This window comes from Neofelis nebulosa, chromosome 9 (assembly GCF_028018385.1).
Source record: "Neofelis nebulosa isolate mNeoNeb1 chromosome 9, mNeoNeb1.pri, whole genome shotgun sequence".
NCBI classification, from domain to species: domain Eukaryota; kingdom Metazoa; phylum Chordata; class Mammalia; order Carnivora; family Felidae; genus Neofelis; species Neofelis nebulosa.
In genome coordinates this window covers 102910652-102937378 of record NC_080790.1, presented here as the reverse complement: position 1 = coordinate 102937378, position 26727 = coordinate 102910652, and the positions used below count along the sequence as shown (strand labels likewise).

General features: G+C 43.1%; 1 protein-coding gene across 2 annotated transcripts in view; it reads left to right on the top strand.

Annotated features, from left to right (window-relative positions):
- The first annotated feature begins 6717 nt into the window (after positions 1-6717).
- The window catches only part of ISM1 (isthmin 1), a 75553-nt gene continuing 55543 nt past the window's right edge, over positions 6718-26727 (top strand). Inside the window, exon 1 of one of the 2 annotated variants that reach the window (XM_058684859.1) lies at positions 6718-6947. In XM_058684859.1, coding sequence (XP_058540842.1) covers positions 6810-6947 — 138 coding nt within the window. In that variant the 5' untranslated portion in view covers positions 6718-6809. Of the gene's footprint in view, positions 6948-6983; positions 7170-26727 lie in introns of those variants that run through there. The other variant, XM_058684858.1, reaches the window with a different exon arrangement.

Sequence of the window (26727 nt, the reverse complement as noted above, 5' to 3'; positions counted from 1 at the left end):
CTTGGAGCTGGGAAACCTAATACTGCCATCAGGTGCCTTTGCCATATTGCAAATGTCTCTTTAATTCTCTGGACCTCAGTTTCCTCATCTATAGAAGGTAGCTGGATAGTGAATTCTGTGGGCCCCTTCCAACATCTAGACTCTGAGATTCAACTCTGAGTGAATAGTTCACTCACTTCCTGCCTAGAAATTGTCAGAAGTTAAAAGAAAAATTATACCATGTATAATATATAACCTTATAACTATGAACTGCTTTTCTCTTCCAGCTATAACATGCCCCTGAGATTTTATTTTGCTTCCCAGGATTTGCACAGAAGTAATTATAGCAAAGCAAAAGCAATAAAGGGGTCTTTTTAAAAATACAGATTAGAAGGGCACCTGGGTGGCTCAGTTCGTTAAGCGTCTGACTTCAGCTCAGCTCATGATCTCACAGTTCATGAGTTTGAGCCCCATGTTGGGGTCTGTACTGACAGCTCAAAGCCTGGAGCCTTCTTTGGATTCTGTGTCTCCCTCTCTCTCTGCCCCTGCCCCATTTGCACGTGTGCTCTCTCTCTGTCTCTCAAAAATAAATAAAATGTCAAAAAAATAAGTAAATAAAATACAGAGGAGAGCTATGAGGGCCAGCTATTTGCCGAAGATGTCAGTGGACAGGCAGGATCTCATATTTTAATATCACACTAGAAATGCAGTAAAGGACCCTGCCGCATAAGGAAGAACCTTCATAAACCTTTTCAAAAAGCCAATCCAATCTCCCCACTGCTCCAGCTCATGTCTGGGAAGGACAGCCCTCACTCTGGAATGCCATTTCTGGGCCTCCTCAAAAGGTCATGCACTCAGTGGATTCAGGTTCTTTGTACATTTAGAGGCCCTTAGGGTGGAGTGGAAAGAGCTACAGGCATCCCTGCAATCTTCACACGTTTTGTTTTGCCTGCGTGTGTTGGAGCCCCAGGAAGCAGAATGTCAGAGGTCCAGGTGTCCCATAAGCCTGGCTGTTACTCCAGGGGTTGGAGCCCCTGGGAGTGCCTCTGAGCCTCTGAGCCTCTGAGGGTGGTGATTTTCTCACTTTTGAGTGCTGTGACCCCTTCATAGTTCAAAGGACTCTAATGAAACAACACTTTGGGCTTTTTGTTTGTTTGTTTCCTTGAGGGCTTAGAGTTTATCTCAGATTCTTTCAGCAACAATTTCCAGCAGTTTTCTAAAAGTTGCATCCATTGAACAAATATTTATGGAGCATCTACTATGCAAATTTGGAAGTGAGTGACACAAAGAAGCTCTCTGCCCTCATGGACACAACATGGTGTCCTTCATCTAGTAGAGCCAAAGACCTGGGACTACTCACCTTGTCTTGATGTGGAAGTGATAGTTGAACTTCACAACAGCCCTAGAACAGCCATTCTTAGATCCAATTTACAGAGGAGGAAACAGATTCAGAGAGGTACAATAACTGGCCCAAGAGGTAGGTACATGGCTAGCAAGTGGAATCCATCTAACTTCACTTCATATTGGCACCTGGGAGGAGGTGGGGAGGTGTGCCAGTCTCTCCAAACAGGGATTCGCAAACTAAGTCATGTGGTCCAGCTGCCTGTTGTGTATGTACAGTTTTATGAAAACACAGCCACACCCATTTGTTCATGTATTATCTTTGACTGCTCTCCCACTGCACCACTGCAACAGGAGGGTTGAGTATTTGCAAGAGAAACCTTGTAGCCCACAGACCAAAAAAAAAATTTGCTATCTGTCCCTCGAAAAGGAAGATTTGCCACCCGTCCTTCTCAGAATAGTACTCCCTTTATTAGAGAAGGTGGTGAAACTCCTATAACGAACCCTCAAATTTTAGTGGTTTAACACATTTTTTTAAGTTTGTTTTTCTTATAAGTTTATAGATGAAACAAAAGCCCAGCCAGGGTGTTCTGGGCACAGTTAGGGGTGGGGTAAGGGCTCTGCTCCAGGGATCCAGGCTGATCATTGTTCTAAGGTCTGGGCAGACACATTTAGCCAGCAAGGAAGGAAAAAGAGAAGGATCATGCACAGGAGACTTTCATGGGTTAGATATGGAAATGACACACATTACCTCCATCCACATTCTATTGGCCAGAATTTCAGAGGATAATGGGAAATGTAGTCTAGGGATAAAAAGAAACGGTAACACATAACAGCCTCCACTGCAATCCCTAAATGCTAATTGTTCGTGCACCCTGTAAGTCTCTGGTTTTGGCTTTTCAAATCTGTTTTATACCTCACATACAGTGTGCATTGTTTAAAATTTTTTTAATTGACCCCTTGCCTTCTTGAGTTACAAACTGAAATACGTATAAATAAATGAAATGATATGATGTCATGGATTTTGCTTCAAAACAATCCGAGAGGGAGAAAGTACATGAGAATACAGATGAAACATGAGTTTTGTTGAAGCTAGGTGATGGGTGTCTAAGGACTTCTTATATTAGTCTCTTGAATTTTGTACATATTTAAATTTTTCCATGATAAAAAAAAAGTGTGTTTTAAAGATACTAAAACTACTCTTTACTGTCTTGCAACAATTTTTAGTTTTTTTAAAAAAGGAACAACAGTAAAATCCTGACATAATAGACTTGCAAGTTTCTCTTTAGTAATTTTTCCAAGAAGGTTTTCTGATTTATTAATTTTGCTTGCTTTCTCCTAATATTCCAGTTACACAAGCTTGTCTGCAAAAGAAACAGACCAATAACACAAGACAAAAATCTATGAGAGGATAGTACATTCCAGACATAGAAGAGTTAATATTTATAGGTCAGCCACCTATAGTAGGAACATTTTAAGGACACTTAATTTATTAAGTAAGGTCTATATAAAGACCACATTCATTGGGCAACCACTGATTGAGCAACTACTCCATGTAAGGCACTGTGCTCAGGTCTAGAAATACAATGATGATGAGACAGGTGTTCCTCTCTTGAAGAATGTACTTGTCAGGACAGGTAATAATCTGCTATAGCAAACATCCCTAAATCACAGTGGCTTTGAACAATCAAGCTTTATTTCTCACTGCGCAAGGTTAAATGCAGATATCCGTGGTCCAATAGCTCTATTTTGAGCAGTAACTCAGAGATTTGGGCTCCTTTCACCTCAGAGTCCTTTTTTATGTAGAAAGGAAAGATAGCGTGTGTATAGGTGATCACTCATGAATTTTATTTATTTATTTTTGTTTATTTACTTTTGAGAGACATAGAATACGAGCCGGGGTGGGGGACAGAGAGAGAGAGAGGGAGACACAGAATCTGAAGCAGGCTCCAGGCTCTGAGCTGTCAGCACAGAGCCCAATGAGCCAAAATTGGACACTAAACCGACTGAGCCATCCGGGTGCCCCACTCACTCGTGATATTTCATAACCAGACCTGAATGTAACAGAGCTCTTCACACCTCACCTAGATCTAGTGTTGCTGGAAAATATTCTCTATAAACCCAGGAAGAAGAAAACTATATGCTGGAGGAGGGGAGGGGACACGTATTCTGGAATGTTCTACGTAAATGGTGATCCGGATCTGGTGAGAAGGCACATTCTATTAGGGCAAAATAAGAGCAATAATAAAGATATGAATAAGTTGTATAAAACTCTAAAAGAGGAGGTAGGAATTTTTTTTTTAACTGATCAGCAATTCACAATTCCATAAATGTGCTTGCAACTTAATTTGTTTGGGCTATTAAATTTGTAATTCTCTTTCCACAAAAATTATAGTCCGGTTTTCCCTACCCCCTAAAAAGCAGCCTGGTTTGGCAAGTTCAGTCACAGATTACGGGTGTTTATCGATACCGGCTATGTATACTCACTAGAACATAAACTTACCTGGAATTTGGATCTCGCAGCGTGAAAGGATTTTAATAGGATTCATTCATACATTTGTTCAACATTTTATAAAGACTTCTGTCCCCAAAATTCAATTTACAATTTTTACAACATTTTACAAAGACTTTGATCTCTAACTCCCCCTTTACAAATTTACAAGAATTTACACTCACTGCAAGGATTTCTTTCCAGAGTTGTTTTTTTTTTTTAAGTTATTTTTCCTTAGGATCCAAAAATGTTAATTTTAGATGAGAGGAGAGGCAATTGAGGCTCACATGTGGGGACTGTGTGTGATGGAAATACGGGACACAGCAGCGCCTGGATTCTAATTTAGACCAGCCTGCCTCAGGCAATAGGAAAAGTCATTTGTCCCTGTGCGCCCACATCATAATCTGGCACAACTGGGGCTTAGAGCCAGTCTTAAACTCTCTCTGCCTTCAGATTCTAGTTTGCCATCTTAATGTATGTATTTCATCATCGTGCCGACTGTCCCACCCTGCTCCCCTTTGGAAGTGACTCTAATTAGAAAGCACACTGGAGGATCCTTGTGGGATCTGAACTGCTGGGATCTCCTTTGATCTCCAATCTGAACTGCGGACGGTCTATTGTTTCAAATTCTCCCCAAGCCCTCGGGTTGACAATTATTTGGCATTTCAGAGCCTGGAGATTGCAATGGATGCTGGACAGGACCCACCGCCTGAAAATCCAAAGCAAGCACTCCCTCCAAATATCTCCCTTCCCCAGACCCTGCACTCCTCCCCCTTACCCCCCCCCCAAAAAAAAATTACTGAAAAGGGAAAGATATCGAGTGCTTTATAAACAGCTGCCAATCCATTAATAAAATGATAAGCCTGGTTAGAATTTTAAAGATGCTCAAGGCGTCTCTAAAGCAGCAACTAGCCTATCCTTTCCTTCCCCTGACACAAATTAAAACGCAACTATCACACCCTACCCTACTATTGCTATTTAAATTCTGCAAAATGCCACGGTGACCTGAGAAACTTTCGGAATGGTGAAGTGTTTCTTGTCTTAATTTGGGTTAGACTCAGTGGAGATGCCTTGCGTAAAGATGTGAACTCCGAAGGTAGTTGACTTAAGAATCTTCAGTTTGTAGGACCGGGAGGAGGAGGGCAGAAACGGGGTGGGGGGGGGGGTGGGCGGGGGGACGGGCAGGCGAAAAAGTTATGCTTATTTATTTAATTTCAACCACCAAGGGAACGACGGAAGGTTCATCCCCGGAGCACTGGAATCCTAAAGGCTAGGTAGGCTTGGAAATTTGCGAAATGAATTGTGCGAACGCCTAGGCTGAGGGCGCCGCACGCGGGGAGGGACTGGCTGGGCGGGCACAAGAAAGGAGGGAGGGAGGAAACCCGGTAGGAGGCGGAGGAAGTGCAGTATAAAAGGCCCCAGTCTTACAGCGCGCTCACCACTCTGAGCTACTTTGGGAAGGCGGGATCCTGAGCAAGATCAAAAGAGAGGGGAACGCGCGGTGCCACTGCGGTGATCCCAGCCTACCATCGGACCCAGTTTGCTCTTGCGCTCGAGGCCAAGCTCCGCGCTCTCTGCTCGACCCCGGAGCCTTTCCACTCGCCGGCTGCCCCCAGCACGGCATGAGCCGCGCGCGGGAGCCGGAGGCTGCAGCGCGGTCATGAGGCGGTGGCCCAGGAGCGGCGGCTGTGCGACGCCAGCCCCTAGGTCCCCTCCGGGAGCAGCGCCTCCGGGATGAGCCCCTCGACCCGTGACTGCCTGAGCTGAGATTGACCCCCAGTGCCCTACCTACGTACTGCGCGCCCGAGCCAAGCCCTGAAGCTTCCCACCGCGCCACCTGCGCGCTCCACCGGACCGACACCTAGCGAAACCGACTTGCCTCCCTTTCCAGGCTCTACCAGGCGCCACCGGCGCGTGAGCAGCGCTGCTCAAGGAGCGCAGGCCCACCGTCCAGGAGCAAGTGTCAAGACCCTTCTGGAACTACACTTTATCATTCCCCTGGTACACACGCACGCCAGCTTCAGCAAGGGGCGCACAGTCGCAGACAGACACCTGGCTTGCCCTGAGCCCCCTCCGTTCTCCACCACCACAACTCCCAACTCCACTTTGTCAATAAAGGTTTCTAAACTCGCCCAGGCACCCCACCCACCCACAGCCCCGAGCCTCAGTACGCACAAGGCTCTGCCCTCGGCGGCCACAGCGACCTCGGCAGCAGTGCGCGCACTTGGCGCAGCCCGGCAGGCGGACGCCGACCCCGGAGGGGCGCCCGGGTCACCTCCAAACTGTGACAGCCCCCGTGTACCCGGGGTCCCCATCTGGATCCGGCTCACCCTAGGACTCGGCGGCGGGGCGGCGGCCCGCGGCCCGAAGGAGCGCGGGGAGGAGGGGAGGTGGCTCGTCGGGTGAGTGGCTCCGGGCGGCAAGGGCGGGGGAGCCAAGCGTGGAGGTAACTCCGGGCCGCCACTGAAGCCCTCCTCCTCATTCTCCTCCTCCTCCTTCTCCTCCTCCTCCTCCTGTTCCCCGCGCTCCTCTGGCGGCCGCTCCCGCTCCAGCTGCGGCGCCGCGGCCACATCTGGGGCGCCCATGTGCGCTCGGGGGCTCGGCTGCGCCTGCCCCGCCGCCGCCCCCGCTACCCCCTGCCCGCAGGGTGGTCCCCGGCCCGGCCCGGGTCCCGGGCAGCCCCCCGTCCCCGCCGCCGCCGCCGCCGGGGAGCGCCGGGGTTTGCTCCGCAGCCGGCTTGGACGCCCCCGGCCCCGCCGTGGCTCCGCCGTGGTGCGGCGGCGGCGGCGGCGGCGGCGGCGGCGGCTCCTGCTCCCCCGGCCCGGCGCGCCCCGCTGAGCCCAGCGCCAGCCCCGCGGGCCCGGGGAGCGGGGCCCCAGCGGGGGCCGAGGCGGGAGCCGCGCTGCCGGGCTCCCGGGCTCCAACTCCGCCTCCCCCGGCGCCGCCGCCGCCGCCGCCGCCCGCCGCGCCGGGTCCTAAAGCCGCGCGCCTCAAGAGGATGGTGCGTCTGGCGGCCGAGCTGTTGCTGCTGCTGGGGCTGCTGCTGCTCACGCTGCACATCACAGTGCTGCGCGGTTCGGGAGCCGCCGACGGGCCGGACGCGGCCGCGGGCAACGCCAGCCGGACGCAGCTGCAGGTGAGTGCGCCGCCAGAGAGGGGCGCGCGTGGCAGCGGGGACCGGGTGGCAGGGTGCTGAGCAAGCGCAGGCTGGATGCGAGGGGGCGGGTCCCCCGCCCCACCAAAGAGCAACGGTCTTGCGGGGACAACCTGTCTTAGGCAGAGACGGAGCGGGGTTGCGTGCCGGAGACTGAACCCCGCATTGAGGTCTGGCAGATGCTGTCCTCCAGGTTTTTCACAGGTCAGGTACCTGGGGGTGCGAGGCTTGGGATGGGCGGCTTGGTATGTGTTTGTTTTGGGGTGGTGACAGTCTTTGATTGCCCTTTTGTGGCTGAGTAATGTTACTCTGGGGGGTGAGGGGAACGGCAGGAGACCCTTAACTATAGGGTAATACCCCCAAACTGGGTTTGGGAGAAAGAACCCCAGGGAGTCTGCCCCTTCAGAAAGCATCGCCAAGGGTCAGGAAATAATGTCCCAGAGGAAAATGGCCAGACACCCTGTTTTCCCGCGCGGTCCACGTGCCTCCCACGTCCCTCCCCAGCCTTGCGGAGGGCGCGGAGTCAAGCCACCTGTCGTGCTTGGGGCCCGAGTCACCTGGGGCTTTTAAAAATATAGTAAAGACTTTCAGCGTTCTGCCCTTCTTGAGGGTCGCTTTAGGAATGAGATTCTGAGCATCCGTTGCGCTCCAAGGCTGGAGAGGGGGTCGCCTTTGGGGAAGTGAGGGGGCTCCAGACACAAGGTTAATTATGTTTTCCGAATAAAGGATTGCTCAGGTGTAGATTTCTTGTCACTGCCCTGGAAAGCGTTTTTCCTTGAGTGTTACAACTGTCAACTTGGAGCATGGGTAGAAGTCAGCAAGGATTTTCCCAGGAAGCCTCGGTAATTTTCTGCCTCCTAAAATCTCTTCCTCAAACCAGCTCTTTTAAACTCTTTGCTCTGCAGTGTGGAGATAAGTAGTATTCATTGTTCCCAAAGAACTTTACAACCATTGCCCCTGCTAATGTACTTTTTAATGTAATTTTTGTGAAAAAAAAATTGTTAAAGAGAGAATTCACTTAAATATTTCTGTAGTGCTTACTATGTGCCTGTGTGCCACTGTATTAAGTGCTTTACAGAATTTCATTGATTTAATGAGGTACTATACTGTTAATATGCTCTCTTTACAAATGCAAAAACTGAGGCACAGAGAGATTAGGAAACTGGCCAATTTTCATGCATTCCAAACTCTTGATTACTTATACCAAGTTTTCTCTCTGCCAGGATGTTATAGACTAAAGCAAGGTGATCCTTGCACACAAATACAAAACCAGGAATGGAAAAGAATACACCCCAGAGCCTACAGTTCTTTTAAATTTGGGACATTTCTGGAGCGCCTGGGTAGCTCAGTCTGGGTTGGTCGACCAACTTCAGCTGACATCATGATCTCTCAGTTTGTGAGTTCAAGCCCAGCATAGGGCTCTGTGCTGACAGCTTGGAGCCTGGAGCCTGCTTCAGATTCTGTGTATCCCTCTCTCTCTGCCCCTCCCCTACATTCTCTCCCTCTCTCTCTCTCTCTCTCTCTCTCAATACCCATTAAAAAGAAATTTTAATTTGGGGCATCTCTGAAGATGTTCTAAATTTGTGGGGCCTGCCCATCTTCTGTGGGCAAACAGGTACAATGACAGACGTATCGGATTCCTTTGGGGAAACTGAAGACACTCCCATTCTGTAGATGGTGCGACACCCACCAGTCTACCACTGCCGGCATAATTCTTAATATCTTCAAGATTTCTGGAAGTCATATTTTGTACATGATGCTTTCTTTCCTCATGGACTCATGAAAAGCTATAAAAATGATGTTCTATGGAAAAGTAAATTTGGCAGATTTCTTTATGAGGTGTTTGCTATCATTAGAATAACCTGGGGTTGGCCTTTTCTGCCTGAACAGTAAGGTAATGAGAGAAGCAGCTGGTGGAAGTGGCAGCTGCAAAGGGGAAGTGGATTAAATTCTCAAAGGGGCCTTTGGCTGAAGAAGTTCCCCAAGAGGGCAAAAGAAATGGGGGATTTAGAAGGAGTAATGCTCCTAGGAGTATCTTGGGTCCCAAGCAGCTGCTAATCCACCAGCTTCAGTTTATCTCGCAATAGTGTTTGATTATTCTGTCCACTCAATGCACTTATCCAGGCAGAATGATGAGTTTAACAGTTTGGTTCATAATTTTACTCTCTTTTGTAATTTGTTATTATAAAAGTTTTATATTCTTCCTGACTAAAGTTATTTCTCTGGCTCTCCAAAGATCTTACCATTCAAATGGAGAGAGAGAATATGTCACACCAAGTGAGGAGGTCTGCAAAAAACATTTAGGTTATTGTTTTCAGCCCAGGACACTGAATTCACTAGTAGCAGGTGTATTTAAAAACAAAACTGCAGACACTATATTCTTTCTGTTTAGTGGACATGTGTAACCCATCTCAAAATCCATTTAAATGTGTTGGTTCTGTGATATTTTAAGCTGCTAAATTCATTCTTTGTAACCAGGAAGTTAATCAGTCCCTAGACTACATGATTGTTCTTGTTATTTCTGCTTAAAATATTCTAAAATATGAGGTTGGAGTGAGAAATAAACATAGTTTGTTTATTTACCCAAACTGTAATATCTTTGGGGTCATTTAAGAAGAGATACTCCCTTATTTAAGATCTGGTTGTTTTGACATTATTAAGGACATCCAATAAAATAGTAGTAAGAATAACAACAATCACGACTAAGATTTCTCAAGTGTCTTTTACGTGTCAGGCACTGTCCTTAGCAGTTTACATATATCAACAAAAGTCTTGTGAATCAGGCACTATCATTATTCTTGATTCAACTAAAAGAACTGAGGTTAGGTAACTTGTCCAAGGTTGCCCACCTAGAAACACTATATTTCAAGTGGCTCATGAAACCAATGATGTTAGTCATCACACCGTTTTGAATATTTAAAAATATCTGATAAGAAATTGTCTGGTTGTCTGCAACAGCTGCATAAAAATGTACAGAAACATTAACTTTTTTCACTTTTGAATGAAATCTAAGCTCTTCATTGAAATAAGTGTCTCATGTTCAGAGACGCAGACTAGTTCTTTGAGGTCTTTAATAATAGTCAGAAAACAATGATATATAATAAAAGCAGTCTGGAAGATAGAACATCCCAAAATATAGAATCCCCAGGCAATAATAACAACTATTATTATATTTCTTTTATTTGAAATTCACATGACTACCTCTCTACTGAATCTCAGTCAGATTTAAAACCATAAATTTCTACAGATTTTAATAGGAAAGTTAGAATTTATTAAGACAGTGAGATATAAGCAAATATTAGAAACCATCAAATTGATTATTTTTACAACGCCATTAAAGCAACCCAAACTCTGAAATGCAACTTAGTGTCTTTGTTCTCTATCTCTTAACTACTGTCTTTATGAGCTCTTTCTCCCTTTATCGCTCTACTTGCCTTCAGTAAAACAACTTAGCTTCTGGTACTGAAGAGGTCATCAGAGCCATTTATAGCAGTAGAAGCAAAAGCAACATTTATTTGTATTTAATACAAGTACGTTTCCTACAATGATTCTGTGGGATTGACAGAGAATTTGAGTCTTTGTATACTCATTTTATAGATGAGGAAACTGAGGCCTGGAGAGATTTGAGTAACTTGCCCAAGGCCACACAGCTGTGATGGGGACAGGGCCGAGCTTCAGAACCAGGCAGGCTGATACTGGAGCCCAAGTTCTTGTTCCTATTCAGCAGAAAGACTCCCAGCTCTGATTCAAGTCAACAGCCATTGTATTTCTTGTTTCATGGCTTGCCTTCCCATTATCCAGACAGGCTGGTGGCTCTTCTCCCTGGAATTCTTTATAAATTATGGATGACTGTCCCACTTAGCTATTACTACATAACAAACTACCCCGATATTTAGTGGCTAGAAACAACCATTCTTTCGTTAGCTCATCAAGAAAACTTGCTCCAGGCTCAGCGGAGTGGTTCTTCTGCTGATCTCACCTGGAGTTACTCATGTGTCTCTAGCCTAGTGTTGGCTTGACATGAGCTTGATAGTCCAGGATGACCTCTCTCATGTCTGATGGTTGATGCTGGCTGTCGCCTAAGCTCTGTCTCCACAGAGTCTTTCATCTTCAAGGAACCTAGCCCACATAGCCTGACGTGGTGGACTTAGAGCAGCAAGAGAGTAAAAGCAGAAGTTGCAAAGCCTCTTGAAGAACTTGTACAACTTCAGCTACATTCTATGAGCCAAATAAATCACTGGGCCAGCTCAGAGTCTAGGGCACAGGGAATAGACTCCTCTTGATTGGAGGACCAGAAAAGTAATATTGCAAAGGAGCATGTGTATAGCAATGGGAGGAATTACTGTGGCTATGTTTGCAAATATCTACCATATTCATTTTTTGTCTCATATGCTTTGTAAATGTTTAGACCAATCTTGCACTCGCCTTTTAATATTGTTTATGCTGCCTTTGGTCATGAAAAAGTTTCTACTTTATTTATTTTTTGTAATGTCTTATTTATTTTTGAGAGAGAGAGAAACAGGGCATGAATCGGGGAGAGGGAGAGAGAGAGGGAGACACAGAATCTGAAGCAGGCTCTGAGCTGTCAGCACAGACCCCAGCGCAGGGCTCAAACTCACACACCATGAGATCATGACCTGAGCAAAAGTCGGATGCTTAACTCACTGAGCCACCCAGGTGCCCCAAAAAACTTTCTGTTTTGAATGTAATCAACTCTGAATCCTTTTATGATTTTCGGTTGTCTTGCTTTACTTACAAAAAGGTTCCTCAAATAAAGATTGTCATAATCTTTAAATATATTTTGTTCTAACAGTTTTATAGTTCCTTATTGTTGTTGGCTGCTGTTGTTTAGAACAACAGTCTGCTTTGAAGTTATTTGTGGGTTTAAGGTTTAAGATGAAGGTACAACTTTGGTTTTTGTCCAAGTGAATAGCCACTTGTCCTATCATACCTAGGTTTGTTTCCTATTGTGGATAGGGTTTTATTTTTTGTTGTTATATTCTCCAATTTGTTAGTTCTAGAATATAGGAAAGTTATAGAAATATATGCTTACAGTTTTCTTGGTGTGGGCATGAAAGCTAGCAGTATCCATTTCAATAGTGTATCATTAGAGATCCATGGGATGAGGTGAAAATCTTTATTTTTTTTTCACTTTAGCACTTTAAATAATAATCATCTCTTTCTTATGAGATTGTTAGAATTCATTCATAAGTGCTTTTAGGCTTGGTACCTCTTTGCTTGAGATTACTGATTATCATTCCATGTTAATCATGGTTAGTAGTCTATTCAGATAATATAAATTTTCTTGAGTCAATTTTGATAAATTATGTTTTCCCAGAAAATTATATATTTTTATAAACTGATAAATTACACTTTATCACTATAAAGTTTATACATAGTACAAGCATATTTTGCAAATATTTCATAACTATATTCTTTATGTTTTATGATGTACACTCTTGGATCTCTTTATAAAACCTATCAGATCAAGATTGTTGATTATATTTTGAAAACCCTCCAACTCGATGTATTTACTGTCCACTATTTTACTGATTTCTCAAGAAAATTAATTTCACTTTTATCCTACTGTTGTTGATTTTTCTGTCTCTCATTATCCCATTAATTTTTGCTTTACTTGTTTCGAATCCATGGTGTTAGGACATAAAATATCCTTTTTTGGTGGTTATATTTTATCAAGATGAAATTCCTTATTTATCATTTTATTGACTTTTGTCTTGAATACTTTTTTGTCTGATATTAATGTTGCAACTCTTGTTTTATTTCTTTTTCTTTTGAGATTTGTCGAATGTCCTTTTCCAACCTTTACTTTAAAACTTTGTCTAACTTTTTTTAAATTTAAATAGCTCTCTTATTAATAACTGATAGCTCAATTTTCTGTTTCCATGCAACACATCAATGAATGTAACTCATTTATATTTGTTGTGATTACTGATAGATTTGAAGATATTTTTCCCATTTTGTATAGTATTCTCAAATTTCCACAATTTTTTTCCATTTTGCCTCTTACTCTCCAACTTATCTATGTAACCTTTGGCAAGAGACTTAGCCTTTATCTTAATTTCCTCATCTATAAATTATATATATAATAGCTATTTCCTAGTGCTGTTGTAAAAATTAAAACACTGAATGCATACTAAGTACTTTATCAGAGCTTAGCACTTAAACATTCAATAAGTACTTAAATACTATTTACTTTGTTCATTTTTCCTCAAGTATTGAAAGTGTTCTATTGCTGTTATTCTCAACATTTTAACAGATTTGAACTTACACTTTTTATCAGTGCTGAGAATCAATCCGTAGTTATAACCTAAAGCCTTCAAAAACAAGATTCTGACATTCTGTTTCTCTCTGTGTCCTGTGTATCTCTCAGCTTTTAATCATATTATCTGAATATTTAGGCTAAATTATTCCTCTTTCTATTTCTTTTTTCTTCTTTCTTTCTTTCTTTCTTTCTTTCTTTCTTTCTTTCTTTTTCATTATAACTCTTAGGAATAATTTCTTAGCAGTTTCATTTATGTTTCTAATAATTATCTAGACATAACTATAAAATTTACTTATTTCTTTACTGGCTGTTGCTGCTACTTGAATCTCATATTTTCATCTTTTATTTTGTTGGAAAACATTCTCAAAAAGTTATTTTAAGGTTTTATCAAAGGCTAAACTCTCTGAGATCCTAAATTTTTTTAACATATCTTTATTTGGTTCTCACACTTACATGCTAATTTGGCAGTTGGCCATGTTCCATATTGTTTCCCCTCAGAATTTTGAAGATAAAATCCAATTTTATTACATCAGCTCATGTTTCATTCAAAATCGGATGCTATGTCTTTGTAGCTGGCTATTTTTTAAAACTAGAAGCTTTTAGGATTTTTCACTTTATTCATAATGTTCAGAAATGTCATCATGTTGTGTTTAGATTTAAGACTTTAGTAGTTTGTTCTGGTTGGCACTCAGTGGACCCTTTAAATCTGAAGCCCCAAGTTTGTCTTCATCGTGAGAACATTTCTTGAGTAATCTCCTTGCTTATCCACTCTTTAATCAGTTTCCTGTCCTCACCTTTTTCTAACTTCTATATCCTTGCCTCTTCTCTTCTCTTCCCTCCTCCTTCTCCCCTCCTCTCCTTTTCCTCTTCCTTTTTACTCTCTTTTTTCTCTCTCTTAGAATTTTTTAAGTTTTTAAAAGTAATGAATAATTTACATACAATAAAATAATCTTAAAAGTTCAGTTCCATTTTTGATGATTGTATATGCCCATGTCGCCACCATCAAAATTAGGATATAGAATGTCTACATCATCCCAGAAAGCCTTCTTGTGAATCTTTATTGGCAGTTCATTCCTCCCAGAGGCAACCAGTGTCTGACTCCTCTCATCACAATTAGTTTGCCTGTTCCAGATCTTCATGTAGATGGCATCATAGGTGTGCAATTTTGTGTGTGTGTCTCTGGCTTCTTTTGCTCAACATGTTTTTGGGATTTATTTGTATTGGTGTGTGTGTATCAGTAGATTTCTCTTTTTTATTGGTGAGTTGTATTCCATTGTATAACCATATCATAATTTATTTCTCTATCCCCCCATTGGTAAACATTTTGATCATTTCCCATGCGTTGGATATATTTTTTTAAAAGACCATGGTAACATTCTTGTACAGGCCTTTCTGTGAACATATATTTTCATGTCATGTGAGTAAATACCTAGTAGTACAACTGACACAGCTTCTATTCTTGATACTATTATAAGAATTCCTCTAAACAAACTCACTTTTTCTCAACTCCTTTAGTGTTTCACTTTCAGTTGGTTACAATTTATTTCATGTCAACTAGAAATCATTCCTTCTTCTGTATGCGAAACTTCTCTGCTTTACACGTCTGTTCTGGATTTATTTACTTATTTGTATTTCAGCTGGCTTTTCAGTAGAATTTGGAGAGGGAAAAGAAGTAAATGAAAATGCCTGATCTGCCACCTTGAACTGAAACACTATAATTTTATTTCTTAATTTAATTTTCCTGTATACGAACCAAAAGGAAGTTTTATTGTTTGTGTAGCCCCTTTGTTCTTTCTTTGCCAGCCATATTCTAAAAGGCATTGATCTTTGAGTCTTGATCATTGATCTTTGAAGTCATGAGAACTATCCATTCAGTAAAGAAGAATCTATTTTGGTTTTAAAGCTTCCAAAGGAAAGAATCCCACCATCTTCTGTGTCTTTTAAAAACCCTCAGTGTCATAATATTTTCCCTCTGATGTGTCCTTTGAATCTTTTATGCTACATCTTTATTTCATGTTTGCCTTTTTTTTTCCCCACTATTCATTCACTTTTCAAAAACCATCTCATGTAGGATTTGAAGTCTATTATTTAATAGTTTCTCTGTCTTCTCCAGATTTGATTATCTCAATCTTTTTTTCAACTTGTTTGCATTGGTCTCATTTTATAGCATTTTAATGGTTTCTGTGGTCCTCTCATTTCTCTTTCATCTTCTGAGAACATCTTCTGCAAACCTTGGCTCAGGATTTTTTAATCTATAAAAAAAAAAAAAGATGGTGATGAAGCTTCTGTTCAGTGACAGCTAGGGTATCCCTCTGTATTCATTTCCTAAAGGACAGAAGATTCTTCAGAGGATGAGTTAGGGGTGTCATTTTAATGCCCAGATTATATGCAGTGAGTTTATGAAGTAATGGAGGAGTATGCTATTAAGAAACAGATCTCGGGGCGCCTGGGTGGTGCAGTCGGTTAAGCGTCCGACTTCAGCCAGGTCACGATCTCGCGGTCCGTGAGTTCGAGCCCCGCGTCAGGCTCTGGGCTGATGGCTCGGAGCCTGGAGCCTGTTTCAGATTCTGTGTCTCCCTCTCTCTCTGCCCCTCCCCCGTTCATGCTCTGTCTCTCTCTGTCCCAAAAATAAATAAAAAACGTTGAAAAAAAATTAAAAAAAAAAAAGAAACAGATCTCATTTTGCATTTTATTTAAATCTTTTCTGTGCTCCACTTCAGTAAGAACTTCATAAGAAGCCATGAACATAAAAGATAAAATTTAATTTCCTTCTTTCTGTGGCTGACGAGTCCATATTTTAGATGAAATACAATGCTAATAAAGTCAATATGCTAGTGGCCAGTGTTCCTCTTGGGACTAAGCACTCACTGCCCACTGTGGTCATTGTCTTGATAACATAACTTTATGGCTTCTCCCTTCTCTGCCTTCTTTCCTTTTCCACTACCAAAGCTTTCTGGGATCATCTCCCAAATATACTACTTGCTCTTTGTCTCAGAGTTTCCTTGTGGGAGAACCCAAACTAAATGAAGCACTACTCACACGTTAGGCATGGGGATAGTGACCACTTTTCTAGATAGTGATGGTATAGGAAAGCTATGGGGCAGAGTTTCCATGAGGCACCTGCTGCTTCTTGCCATCAACAAGGTTGAGGCCTGTTAGTCTCAGAAAGGTACATGCTATGGGCAACAACAGAATCAGGCCATGCTATGCCCTCCCAGAGCAGCTGGGAACAGAGGGAATTCCAAAATTGTAGGAATGGGAAAGATCAGGCCCGGGCAAACCCTCAAATTGCTGGTGTGTAAAGAGATAACTGGTCTTTTCTCTCCTGAGAGCCTGATTCTGTGCTTGTGTGCTATTTTAGGTAGGAGAGTGAGCGACAATAGAAAGTCCTCAAAGATATATGGGATTGTCATCTAATGCCTTAAAAAGGCAGAGGCCCAGAAGCCTTGTTAAATGTAGCTTCATCAACTCCCCAAGCACTGACCGGCATGTGTCACTGAAAAGTTGTTTCTGTAAACTGAGTAGATATAAAAACAGTGGATTAATTACTCCTTCTTCCTCTTGGTCTGACCCATGCACACTTTAGTAAACCAAGTCATCTTGCATAGAGCACTGTCTGGGACTCATATACCTCTGTAACAGAGCAGTACCCCTTTACCCCCTGGCAGAGACAGTGCTGCAGGGCCTGTCTTCAAGTTTGGGACCCTGGGCTGCCAGACTCACAGTTTGGGGCGCTCCAATCCCCAGATGTTCACATAAGTGACCTGGAAAAAGGAAGGTAGTCTGTGAATGCAATAGGCCACTTCCTGCCAGACACCACATCTCTATTTTCAAAAATAACAAGATGTTTTTAGAATCTATATGAAGGATCCAGGGAAGCTGGAAACGATGCCATAAGCCCCCCAGGTGTTAACTTACTCCCAAAGGCATCTAGATAGAATATCCATGCCCATGCCAATGAAACAAATGAAAAACATGCCTTGGCTCCCAACTGCCTCTTGGAGATAGCAGTGGGAAGAAGATAGAGGGAAAAGTGGCAGTTGTGTTATTATTTTTAAAAACAGAGCTTTATTGAGGTGTAATTGACATAAAGGGAACCATGCATATTTAAAGTGAACAATCCAGTGGGCTTTGACACCTGTCAAACCAGCACTGCTATCAAGATAATGAATAAATCTATCATCTCCGAAAGTTTCTTTGTGCTCCTTTGTGATTCTTCCTTCATTCTCCAGCAATCTCCGGGCCACTGAGCTGCCTTCTGTCACTATAGCTTTTGCATTTCCTAGATTTTTATGTAACTAACATCATACAGAATGTACAGTACAACAAGCTTCTTTGCTCACCATAATGACTTTGAGAATCATCCATGTTTTATGTATAAAGTGTTTGATCCTTTTTATTGCCAATTAGTATTGCACTCTATGCATACAACATGCTTATCCACTCATCCATTGAAGCACATTTAGGCTGTTTCCAATTTGGGCCTATTAAAATAAAGATGCTATGAATATTCAGGTATAAGTCTTTGCATGGACATATGCTTTCATTTCTCCTGTGTGAATACTTAGCAGAATGGTTGGGTCATACGATAGGTGTATGTTTAGCTAAATTAGGAAATTGTGGCAATCTTTTTAAGGCACTCACATAACATGTTTGGGATCTGTAACAATCCACGGATGCCACTGGAAAACTTCAGAGAATTTGGACGTTGAGTCTCAGGAAGAGATCCTCTTACAGTTAAACCATTTGTAGACTATGTTCTGCAATATACAACTGATTCTCGAACAATGCAGTCAAAAATCCACGTATAATTTTGACTCCCCATAAACTTAACATCCAATAGGCTACTGTTGACCAGAAGCCTTACTGATAACATAAACAGTTGCTTAACGCATATTTTGTATGTTATACATATTATATACTGTATTCTTATAATCAAGCTAGAGAAAAGAAAATGTTATTAAGCAAATCATAAGGAAGAGAAAGTACATTTACAGAACTATACTGTATTTATCAACAAAACCAATAAGAAGCCACATAAGTGGACTCATGCAATTCAGACCCCTGTTGTATAAGACTCAATTGTATTATGAAAAATGGAAGGAAGAAGAGAAGAGATTGTCTTCTTGCAAAGAATTCTCCTATTTTTCCAGGATGCCCAAAGTATGGAAATTTCATGGGGCTCAATTCTCCAGGTGATGGTGGTAGAGGGAAAGTTAGGTGCTGGACAGAAAAACAGGTTGGAAAGATGTCCCAGCAGAAGACTCAGTTTCCTCCATAAGCTTCTGTCCATCACTCCCCTCATCTTCTTGTCCCAGGCCTTCCCTGACTAGAGTTTAAGAAAACCAGAAATAGACTTGGTATCTCTTGCCTGGGGACCCAGTTACATTGTGACTTAGAAATCTGGTATTGGTTATGACCTCCAAATGAATTGGACACCAGTTTTATTGCCATGAACCTTCAAATTCCAGGAAGTAGAAAGGGCAAAAAGTAAAAAAGGGGAGATCTCATTAGGTGATTCTAATCCTTAGCCCATGAAATGGGTTGAGGAAATGTTAATATGAGCTGATCTCCTGGCTACGCCAGACATTATGAGTGCACAGTATTATAAACCCACCCAGAATTCTCATTGGAGGGCAGGGACTGTCCTTCCCTTACCCATCTGCTGCCTTGATGTTCACCAGGTGCAGCTGTGGCTCTGAGATACAGGTGAGAAGCTTGGGGTGACTTCTCTGCCTTTGCACCCAGAGTGCATTCTGTGGAACAGCAGCGGCATCTCCTGGGATCTTAGAATCTCAGGCCTCATCCAGAACAACTGAGTCAGGATCTGGATTTTATAAGGGCCCCAGACTCATCATATATATGCATGTCACAGTTTAAGAAGCACCATTCAAGATGCATATCTTACAAGTCGCAAGTCCCAGAAAACACTCAATACAGGTCAGGTATTATTCATCTATTGCCCAATTATGCTGCACGACCAAGTACCCTCAAACTCAGTGGCTGTAACAATAAGCATGTATTCTCATGCTGATGGGTCTGAAGATCATCTGGGGTTCAGTAGATCTAGGCAAGCTAAGTTGCAACCTGTGGGTTGGGTCTGGGTTTCTTCCATGTGTCTCCCATACTTGTGCAACCAGTGAGCTACCTGCCACATGTTCCTCTCATGATGATCAAATGCACAGAAAGGCAGAGGCAATGGGCACTCTTAAGGCTTTGCTTGGGCCACACTATCCCTTCAGCACAAACTAGTCACCAGGCCCGACAGAGTGGCAAAAGGCATGGGCTTTGGATTTGTTTCAAGTTCACTTGTGCTTCTCACTAACATGTGTACCCTTAGGCAAAAGTCTCACGTTTCTCTCTGCTTCTGTGTCCTGTTCAGTAAAATGGGATAACAGTAATAGATAAATCACTGGGAGCTTATAATGTTGCAAGGACCAACCACCCTTGATGTATAGGAATGGTTTAACTCATGGGTATGATAGAGCTGTGTGACCTTGGGCAAGTCACTTCAACTCTCTGCATTTCATTTTCTTCACCTAAGAATAGACATCCTAATGGGATAATTCTAATTTGTGAACTTCATCTTCAAAACTGATAACGATGATGCAAAAGCTAACACTGAGCATTTACTCTATGCCGGACACTGCTGTAAAGACGTTAGATGTATTTACACCTTTAACTCAAAATAGCCCAATGGGGATTATCTCCATTTTGCAGCTGAAGAAACTGAGGCAAAGCAATATGAGGAAACCAAGGTTTAACATCTGATTGTTCAGAGCACCTCATGTGGAGGGAAAGATACCACAGAACTGCTGCAGTCCAGGCTTGGCTCCATGTGGCTGACACATTCTGCCTCACGCCAATCAGTGATGCTTCTAAAAAGGCTATTCTTGGCTTCTGCTCCCATGTGGGAAAAAGAAAAGAAAGAGCAGGGGCAGCTTGAGAGAAGAGACTGGGAAAGCAGCTGTCCTCCTGGTTAAACAGCAGCCCCCTCCCCATGCTACCCACCATGCGGAAGCAGATGCTGGATGGATGTGATGAGCACTTCTGGTGGGACCCAGCCATCACCTAGGGCTGTGGTGTGGAGCAGACCAGCCTGGCTCTGAACCAGCATCAGGCTGAGGGGAAGCGTGAGGCCGGAAGGACCCTGCATCTGAGAAACTAGAGGTAGAAAAGGCTGTGGATTTCTCTGCCAGCACAGGATTCCACCCACCAAAGGTTGTTTGTTAGTCAAGAAATGCACGTCGATCTCTGTGTGTCTTCGTTCTGAATGCCCTCCCTTGTGCGGTCTCACTGCTTAAAATTCATGTGCTCCATGGCAGGGATGGAACTGTGCCCGCAAATATGTTATTCATCACTCACAAACCTTAACAATTTAAGCCTGAAACCACTTCCCTGATGAAGGGGGACACCCTTTCCTACCTTCCTTTCCCAGACATAACAGAAGAGAAACAGGACAAGCCTTGGGGGCAGGAGCCTGAGGAACTCTCTGAGCTGTATATTCTGCTTTCTTAATGACTGTTGCTGGCCAGAAGGATAACTTCCTTGTGGCTAATCCAATTTTCCCTTTCTTCAATGTGTCACAAAGTCCATTTTCTCAAGGTCTTCTGAGGAACAAGTAGTCAGCTTTTTAAAATGTTTCCCATAGGTGAGAGTAGTATCATATTTCCGTTTTTATTTATGGCACTACATTGCTAATATCTAGTCAGCCACTCTGGTTCCAGATCTTTTTCAGTTATTCTTGCCAAGTTCCTGACTGCCCTAAATCCCCAGTGTATTTTATCTTCTGTTTTGTTTTTGTTTTGGTAGGCTGTGTCTTATACTTCAGGTATGTTCTGCAGTGCCCTATTTCTTCTCCCTTTGCACCCCAGATGTTGAGTTGGGACCAGTCTCATTTCAGCTATCTTAATAGCTTATTCATTTGCCAATTGTCACAGAATTGAGCACTGACTAGGTAGATAGCTAGATAGAAAGGAAAAAATAATTTTAAAAAATATATGACCACTGAAAATATGAAATCACTATAATATGCTGCCCGAAAGAAAAAAACGAGAAAAAAAAACCCACCCCAAATCTGAAGAGATCCAAGTGTTGGCAAGAAGGTGGAGCACCTGTAGGGAATGTGAACTGGTATGAACACTTTGGAAAGTTGATTCCCAAGCTATTAAAATAATATAAATGTACCCTCTGACCCAGCAATCCCATCCTGGAAATATACCCAACAGAAATGTGCACTCCAAGCCCTGAAAAAGAATGCTCAGAGCAACACTATTTATTTATTTATTTATTTATTTATTTATTTATTTTTTTAAAGCGGAGTTGCTGGTTTTTTTTTTTTAATTTTTTTTTTCAACGTTTTTTATTTATTTTTGGGACAGAGAGAGACAGAGCATGAACGGGGGAGGGGCAGAGAGAGAGGGAGACACAGAATCGGAAACAGGCTCCAGGCTCCGAGCCTCAGCCCAGAGCCTGACGCGGGGCTCGAACTCACGGACCGCGAGATCGTGACCTGGCTGAAGTCGGACGCTTAACCGACTGCGCCACCCAGGCGCCCCTCAGAGCAACACTATTTAAATAGCCCCAAACTGGAAACAGCGAAATGCCCGTCAACAGTAGAACAGATAATCAGTAAGTACACACACAGATAGCGAACAACTAGTCACAACATGTACAACTTCACAAATGTAATGTTGACTGAAAGAAGCCAGGCACAAAGGAGTACATGGATGATTCTGTTTATATAAAATAACCAGGAAGAACTAGAAGAGAGAACACTGGTCACCCTTGTCAAGGAAGTGACTAGAAGGGAGCATAAAGGGGCTGTCTGGGGCACTGGTAGTAATGTTCTGTTTCTTGATGTGAGTGTGGACTACACAGATGCAGTTTATGAAATGTCACTGGGCTGCATTTTCCATATGTGTATCAGACTTCAATTAAAAATACTGTAAAAAATGCAGTGGGCAGGGTGGACGGTACAGAAGAGATGGCCATTTTTCACTGGGAAAGGCAACCCACAAGCCCTGGAGCCCACTCTCTTTGCTCCCTGATGTGTACTACCCTGCAGACTGGTCTTCAAATTGTAATGAATGTGGACTAGTTTCGGTGTTATGAGGATCCTCCTCTGCCTCCATGGCCCAGTGCTATTGTTATGACATCAAAGACCAACTGCTGACTAAGATACAGTCCATATGAAAAGAATGACCAGCAAATTTACTGCTTGACTTCATTCCCTTTAAATGGAACTGGCCCCATGGTCCTCTTTCAAAGCTCAATTGTAGACATATATCTTCTTTATAGGACACCATGTACAATAAAGAGAAGCAATAATTTAAAACTTAAAAAAAAAAAAAAGAATACCTTTGAGAGCGCTGTGAGGTGAGCATTCCATCACTGTGGTTACATGTGCCCAAACACTCCTAAAAGTCTAGCCGTTGGTCTGACAGCCTTCTATTCAACATGGTGACTTTTTTTGGACCAACTGAGTTCTATTTTTATGCTCCCACCCTTTCCCTAGGCTTTGCAAGTTCTTGGGAAAGTCCTTGATGAGGGGTGATCTACTTCAAGCCACCTCACTGAAGTCAGGCAGAATGGCAAAGTCTGTATCCCAGTACTCATTAACTTATTTGGAGTTGCCCTTTGTGGAGGACACATTTTTTTAAGGACCGAGCCAAAACTAAGCCTGGATCAGTTCTATGCAGTCCCTTAATACCAACATGGACAGCATTCCTTCACACAGCTCTAAGTGTGGAAGTCTCAGGGAGTTATTAGCACTTATGGATACTGAGTGACAAAAGAAAGGAGTTGTTTTATGACTGTGAGAAAAGTAAGAACCTCGTTACCTTTCTAAGAGGGAATAAGGTTCTGCAGCATGCAAGTAAAATTCCTTACAACGTATAGGCTGTCCCTGGCGTGACTTGGGATCTGGCCCAGCTTGTGGAGGAAGAGGCTTCTGCAGTCAAAATTTACCAGCCTGCTCAAAACCAAACAATCCAGAACAATCCTTTCAATATGCAATCATGTATTACAGTGGTGCATTGGCCCACAGGGGATAAAACATTTCAAGAGTTGCCAAGTCATCCTGGCCCAAGGCTTCCCCTCCTGTTTAATCCATTACTCTTGAACAGGTTCAGCATACCATACTTTGCTGGAAAAAGGCTAACTCCTGAGAAGATCCCTTCCTTTGTGTTCCCCTCACTGGCACCTTCAGGAAGGCACACGTATCGTGTGAAACAGCTACAGTTTTCCTGTTGAGGGTTTGATGGAAGCAAAGCAATTCATAAGACACCTATGAAATGAGATAAATCTCACTTAAAATGGGAATAAGTATCCAATGGAAGAAACTGGAAATATTTGAAGAGGCCATGGAATCCCAAGGAGAGTAACTCTACTGCTGAGCAGCAGGTGGAAATAATGAGTCTGGCTCTTCTGAAGGCACCTGCGGCAGACAGCTTTTCTGTTCCAAGTTCTCACTGCTGGCCTCCTTGCCCTGAGGTGCAGTCCAGTGTGGTCCCCATGCCTGACGGTGGTTCCTTCACTGCTTCTTCTCCAAGGCCTGGCCCGATGCTAAGCTATGAGATAACCCAAAAATGAATGTCAGTGTCCTTGGCCCTAAATTTGTTCATAAATGGGGAAAGGGGAGGAAGAAACGAAGGCAAGTGGGCCTGACCAGAACCAGAGAACTCAGTTACAGAAAGGCAGGGTCCAAAATAAGGGAAGAATTCTGTGCCATGGACCCAAGAAGAGCACCATTTCCACCTTCCTAATGTTAGTGAAGGACAGGGATATGAGCACAGGGGAAAACTAAGAGACACAATCACAGCCTTAAAGAGCAACCCTCTAATTAAAGAGGCTGCATCTTTTCTCTGGGCCCCTGAATGCTTGTTGCTCCAAGATTGCTCAAATCATTTACTCAATTTACTTTACTTAGAAGGCCCTGTATGTTTCTACTATTCTTTGGGTCAGAGTTCTTCACACCATTTAGGATGCGGTGTAAATGGAAGTGCTGTGGAAACTTGCCAGTGAGATGGAGCTTGCCAAAGTGGCAGGGGCTGTCTGTAGACCACAGACAGGAGCTGTCTGTGTGGTCTACAGACTCTTTTTAAGAGAAAAATTCAGCACCCGCAAAATCCCAGATGTTCAGCCTGAAGCAACATCAGGGAGCCATCTGTGGGCTCCCCCTTGAGACTCAAGGACAGGTGGATGCTGTCAGGAGAATTGCTATGGCTGTGCCCTGGAAGGTTCTTGGTCCTAACAATCTAAGTGAAGCACTTCTTGTGCCATCAAGATACAGGGGCATATGACAGGTGTATGCCAGGGTCACAGCATGTGGTTGCAGGCGTGGTTACTGCCCTGCTCACTCAGTTGAACCAGGGCTTCATCCAAGCCCCCCACAACCATGATGAGGTGCTCTACTTAAAAGGCAGGTTGCAAGCACTCACCAAACACTAGAATTTTGTTGTCGGCAAGACCCCTGGAAAACTAAGTCCCAACCTCTCATTTCTTGCATGAGGAATCCAAAACCCAGAGAAATGAAAGAACTTCCTCAAGACTATACTACTCATTCCAGGTTGACCAACTCGTAGGCCAGTCCTCTTTCAGGAAGCCACACAACCTCCCATTTCTGGACATCTTTAAGAGAACTGGAGCATATGTACATCTAAAATGCCCAGGCTCTGATATTATAGTTACTGTTAGGTTGTTATGAGAGCCGAAAGGAAATTCAATGAACATGAATTGTAGCTTTATTTCAGATACCGGGTTGCAGTCAGGTAAAGGACATAATGTACATAGAAGTATAGAGCATAGCCTGACTATACAGTAAGCATCCCATTATTCCATTCATTCATTTAGCACTTACATATTGAGTGTCTCCTATATGCAGGCATTGTGCTAGACACTGGAGATTCAACAGAGTACAAGCTTATGCTCTGGAAGGGGAGATTGAGAAGAATTAATTCATAAGTAAAGTAATAGATGTAAAGTAGATGGTAATAGGTGCTTAGCAGTAATAGTAATAGATGGTAAAGTAATAGATGGTAAAGTAGATGGTAATAAGTGCCAGCAGGACATGAACAGGGAGCAAAGATAGGGAATACCTGCGGGTACCTACTAAAAGAGTGTGACCAAGGAAGGACTTGGTGGAAGAGTGACACTGAAGCCTGGAGCTGAAGAATAAGACAGGGCTATCTTTGCAAAGAACTAGGAGGAGAGCAGTTCAGGCAATGTAATCCCACACACCAAAACCTTGAGGTGGGAAACTTTGACTTGACTAAGGGACAGAAAAAAGACTGGAGAAAGAGAGTAAGTATAAGGGAAAAAGTGATTTTAGAATTTGTAGAAGAGGGTGGAGCCTTGTAGGTCGTGATAAAAGATAGAGCTGTGCTTCTGAGATCAGCAAGGAAGGAGTCATTAAAGAGATTTTGGATGATGGCTCTGTCTGGTTTGTGGAGAATGGGTTGGAGGGGTGCAGACATGTTAGGAGGTTTTGTAATAAAATAATCCAGGCAAGAGATGAAGGGACGTGGACTAACATGTGACGAAGTGGATGGATACAAGACACCGTTCTGACACAGAGCCAACAGGATGTGCTAATGGGTCATATTTCAGAGTTGAAAAACTGAGGAGTCAAAGATAACTTCCAGTTTTATGGGGGGGGGGCGGTATACATATCAGTGGATCTATATTGAATGTATAGAATTTGAGATGTCTGTGGGACATCCAAGTGAAGATGATGAGCAGAGAAGTGGTCAAATAGACTGGGAACCGAGACTGAGATGTTCTACCAAGTGATAGGAGGAGAACCAAGAGTTGTGTCATGGACAACAAGGGAGGAGAATGCCTTAAGTAAAGAGTTATTTTGAATGCTGCTGTGAGAGCAAAGATGAAGACAGAGAAGTGCCCATTCAACTGGGCATCATGGCCATTGTTGAAAGCCTTGATGAGAGCAGTTTAAGAGGCATGGGAATAGATACCAGCCTCTACTGGGTAAAGTAGCAAAGGCGGGTGAAGAAGAAGAAACAGAATCTAGGGGCACCTGGGTGGCTCAGTCAGTTGAGTGTCCAACTCTTGATTTCAGCTCAGGTCATGATCCCCCAGGGTCATGGGATCAAGCTCTGAGGGCGGAGCCTGCTTAAGATTCATTCTCTCTCTCTCTCTCTCTCTCTCTCCCATCACTCTTCCCCACTCATGTACTCTCTCCCTCTCTAAAGTAACATAAAAAATAAAAATAAAAAAACAGCATCTATAATTAAGTCTTAGGGAAGCTTTGCCATGAAGGGGAACCATGTAGACTTGGGGTTAAGGGAGGGTATTTTGTTCATTTGGGGTTTTTTAACATTTTATTTTATTTTTAATTTATTTTGAGAGAGAGAGAGAGAAGAGAGAGGGAGAGTGAGTGATCACAAGCAAGGGAGGGGAAGAGAGAGAGGGAGACACAGAATCAGAAGCAGGCTCCAGGCTCTGAGCTGTCAGCACAGA